Raw genomic sequence first — 4,250 nt, forward strand, 5'->3', positions numbered from 1 at the left:
CTGTTTACCCTTTTCCACTGTGAAAACTGACCATTTATTCCTACTCTCTGTTTCCTGCCTTTTAACCAGTTTGCAATCCACAAAAGGACATCACCTCCTATCCAATGACTTTTTAATTTTCTTAGAAGCTTCTCATGAAGGACTGTGTTGAACGCCTTCTGAAAATCCAAATATACCACATCCACTGGTTCACCTTTGTCCACATGTTTATTTTTTTTACTAGCTTACTTATTTAGTTTATTTATTTGACTAGCTTACTTAAACGTTTATATTTAATATTAACCTCCAAATTTTTAAACTCAAAAGTATGCAGATATGTCCAAACTCCGCCCCATGGAACTAGTAACCCCAGGGTATGTAAAATTACAATGTAAATTATGATAATGCATGTACTTTTACATGTACTGAACAATGGGCAGTTTTATAAATGCCACTTACATGGCTTTGTAAATCTCAGCCCATTATCTTGTATAGCTACTAATATTATTGTTCACTCACATCACTACTATTTGAAATCTTGATACCCACAGAGAAACCACAGAGCCCTCCATGATGAATCTCTTTGAAAGCACTGAAAGAAAAAATCAAACCATTCTGTCAGAGTTCATCCTCCTGGGGCTTTCACCCGATCCAGAGCTGCAGACGTTATTCTTTGTTGTATTTCTGGTGCTCTATATGATAACCCTATTGGGAAACTCTGCCATCATGGCAATAATAAGGACTGATCCTCAACTTCATCACCCCATGTACTTTTTCTTGAGCAATTTGTCTTTCTCTGATTTGTGCTACTCCTCTGTCACAGTCCCCAAAATGCTGGCCGACTTCTTGGAAAAGGAAAAGACCATTTCTTTCACAGGCTGCATGTTGCAGTTGCACTTCTTTGTCCTCTTGCTTGGTTCAGAGGGTTTTATCCTTGCAACTATGGCTTACGATCGTTACGTGGCGATATGTAACCCCCTGCACTATTCCAACATTATGACCACAAACCTGTGCATTCTGCTGGCCGCCATTGCTTGGACTGCTGCATTTCTGAATTCGATTATTCACACCACTCTGATCTCTCAGTTTTCCTTCTGTGGATCCAATGTCATCAATCACTTTTCCTGTGACATCCCACCACTGTTACAGCTCTCATGCTCAGATACCTTTACCAGCATAATTGCAATATTTGTAACTACTTTTTGCTTTGGGATCAGCGCATTCTCAATAACGTCTATGTCTTACATCGGTATCATTTCAACCGTACTGAAAATGAGGACATCGCAGGGAAGGCAGAAGGCCTTCTCCACCTGCACCTCCCACCTCACTGTTGTGCTGTTGTTCTATGTGACTGCTTTATTTAGGTACACGCAACCCTACAAGAGATATCCCTTGGAAGAAGATAGGGTGATCTTTGTGCTGTACTCTATGGTGTGCCCCATGTTAAACCCTTTCATTTATAGTCTGAGAAACAGCCAAATCAAAGGGGCTGTAAGGAAAGTTATAGGAAAGATGGCAAAATGACCTAAAAACCACATTTCAGCAAATTAGCAAAGTTTGACATATTTTGCACAAAAACGAGACTATTGGTAGCTTCACGAAAACTGCTTGCCGACGTTTTGTGGGAGGAGGAAGATCATGGATGATTTGGAAGTTAAGACAGAGGACATGGGAGTCAGCTAAATGGGTCAGATCACAGATCCATTCTCATCTAGAGACCTCGCTGAGCCGCCTCCTCCGCCCCAACCACTTAATGGAGCTGGGGAGCAAGAATAAATGGGCAATAACTATCATTCCTGCACCACTGGTTCCCATATAAACATGATACTGGCCACATTGCCTTACGGGCATTTTGTAAGGCGACAGGTGGATCAGAACACGTAAAAACCCCACAGAAGGGGGTAAGTTGGGGCCAGACAGGCTCCAACCATGGCAAATCTGCTGCAGGGAGGTGGATGGGCCTGGGAGTGGGGGAAGAATAGCTCTGCAGTTGAACCTGCTAAGTAACCAATCATCTAGGAGAAGGAAAGAACAGATTAGGTGATTTACCGCAGGCAGAATATTAAATGTACCAGACCATGTCGAAGCCGCAAAATCTGAACTATTTCATGTTTAATATTAGAGTATGATTTACAAAGCTTTCCCCTCTTCCCTCCCCCCACCCATAAACACAGAATATGAAAACATGAAAAAAAAAAAAAAAGCTTACATGAGCTAGGCTCTTAATTATGACTATTTCAATTTGTTCTGACAAACCTAACGCGAGGCAGAAGGAGGTAAGACCCATGTCCTCTTCCTGCTTGCTTTGGGGAAGCCTACAGGGGTTCTTGGGAGAAGGATTGGAGTTAGGGGTCAGGAAGTATGGGGACACTTTTTTGGGGATATGGAGGGGACTGGGAGGATGTGGGGTGCCACAATTTATTTTTTTTTACATGCTGGCATGGAGACTGGAAGGAGGGATTGGCTTCTTCTTTTTGTTATTGCTGTTGTTTTTTTTAATTGGTTGACATTGATTTTCAGGGATGTTTGCAAATCTTGCTGGTCAGATGTTTACTGGCTAGCCACATGTTCAGCAGCACTTTTAATAGGGATGTGCAGAGGGATGCCATACGTTGCATTCGGGATTCGTATTCGTCGGGGGGCAGATACGTTGCATTTGGCAAGGGCGCTCCCGATACATTTATATGTTAATTCTTATTCGTTTCCTGGCTAAAAGTTCCTGGTGGTCCAGCGGGGGTCCAGGAGCGACCTCCTGCACTCGGGCCGTCGGCTGCCAGTATTCAAAATGGCGCCGATAGCCTTTGCCCTCACTACACAGGGGCCGACCATCGGCCCCTGTGACAGAGTGAGGGCAAAGGCTATCAGATGCCAGTATTCAAAATAAATGCTGCTTAATATTGTGATACGTTTCGCTTCCCCACGAATACAACGAATATGGCTCTATACGTTGTTAAATATCAAGATAAAGATAACCATGTAAAGTTATCTGGTTATGTTCAGCTGCTCTTCAGCCACTGAATATTGACCTCTTAGCTTCTAACATTTTGTAAATCATCTACTTTTTATTTTGAACCAAAACTGGATGTAGAGTGAGCTTTGAAAATTCATGCATATTATACATCTAATTTCAGAAGTAATTTCAGGATATTGGGACTTCCGCATATATTTTGAAATATAGCCCTGTATAAGTCTGCAAACATTATTTGACATGGAGGAAATGCATACTGGTTAACGCAGCAGGCAATGAATGAGCAAAACCAGCATTCAAAGTCCAGTGATCTTGGGCAAGTCACTTCATTCTTCATTGCAACAATTAAAAATTAAGGATCTAATTTACTAAAGATTTTTCACCATTCCATGTCTATGGGGGCAAAGAAAACTTTAGTAATTAAGGCCCTAAGATGTTAAGCTTTCTGGGGGCAGGGAGGTACCTACTGTCAGTGAACATAACTCTGTGTGACCTATCAATAAATATATTTTAAAAACAATAACAACCACATTTAATAACAAGAAGTAAAAATAAATCTAATCTCAATGAAAGAAAATTGTAACTTTTTGATTTCGCATAACCCTCATTTCTGTTTAGTCTCAATAGCCTATTGTTTTCATTTATTTATAATCACAAACCATTGACAGTTACTCACTCTGCAATTGACTGCACATTCAATGATTCAGATTCATTTTAGGAAGAACAACGTAAGAATCTTTATTGGTTATACAAGTTTCAAAGATTTGGATACAAGAATGAAAAAAAGAGGTAAGTTGTGCACAGAGAGAACGGGAGCACCATAGTTGCCAACCTTTATATGAACGCTGGTGCTTTATGATGAAAAAGGCTGAAAAATGAAAATTGTTATTAACAATTTTCTCTTTGGTCACTTTTCCCTCCCGTTCAGGTTTGGTGCTAATTTTCACAGGTTTTGTACAGCTACCTTTCTACACATTGATTTCCTAAGGGCCTCCTTATATCTTTGTTCCTTAGGTTATATTTGGTAGGATTTAGGACTAGGTAACCACTCAATAGAGCATAACTACTACTTTGTCCAACTCAAATGAATACTTGCTTCTGGGTCGTCCATACATGAAAATAGCTGTTCCAAAAAAGATGAGCAAAAATGGTCAGGTGGAGAAAGCCCTTCTTCGCCCTGCAGCTGATGGGATTCTCAGAATGGTGGCTATGATGTATATGTAAGACACCATGATCAGTATAAATGATGCCATTATGGCAATAGAGCAAAGGAAGAAACAACATCTCGTTGATGAAAGTTTTG

The 4,250-nt window shown here is 40.6% G+C and overlaps 1 protein-coding gene across 1 annotated transcript; it reads left to right on the top strand.

Moving 5' to 3' along the window:
* The first annotated feature begins 552 nt into the window (after window positions 1-552).
* On the top strand, window positions 553-1,503 carry LOC115077330 (olfactory receptor 1019-like). Its single transcript, XM_029579623.1, has one exon. The coding sequence runs from the start codon at window positions 553-555 to the stop codon at window positions 1,501-1,503; it is 951 nt and encodes a 316-aa protein (XP_029435483.1).
* Window positions 1,504-4,250: the final 2,747 nt, after the last annotated feature.

Source organism: Rhinatrema bivittatum, chromosome 16 (genome assembly GCF_901001135.1).
Source record: "Rhinatrema bivittatum chromosome 16, aRhiBiv1.1, whole genome shotgun sequence".
Classification (NCBI taxonomy): Eukaryota; Metazoa; Chordata; class Amphibia; order Gymnophiona; family Rhinatrematidae; genus Rhinatrema; species Rhinatrema bivittatum.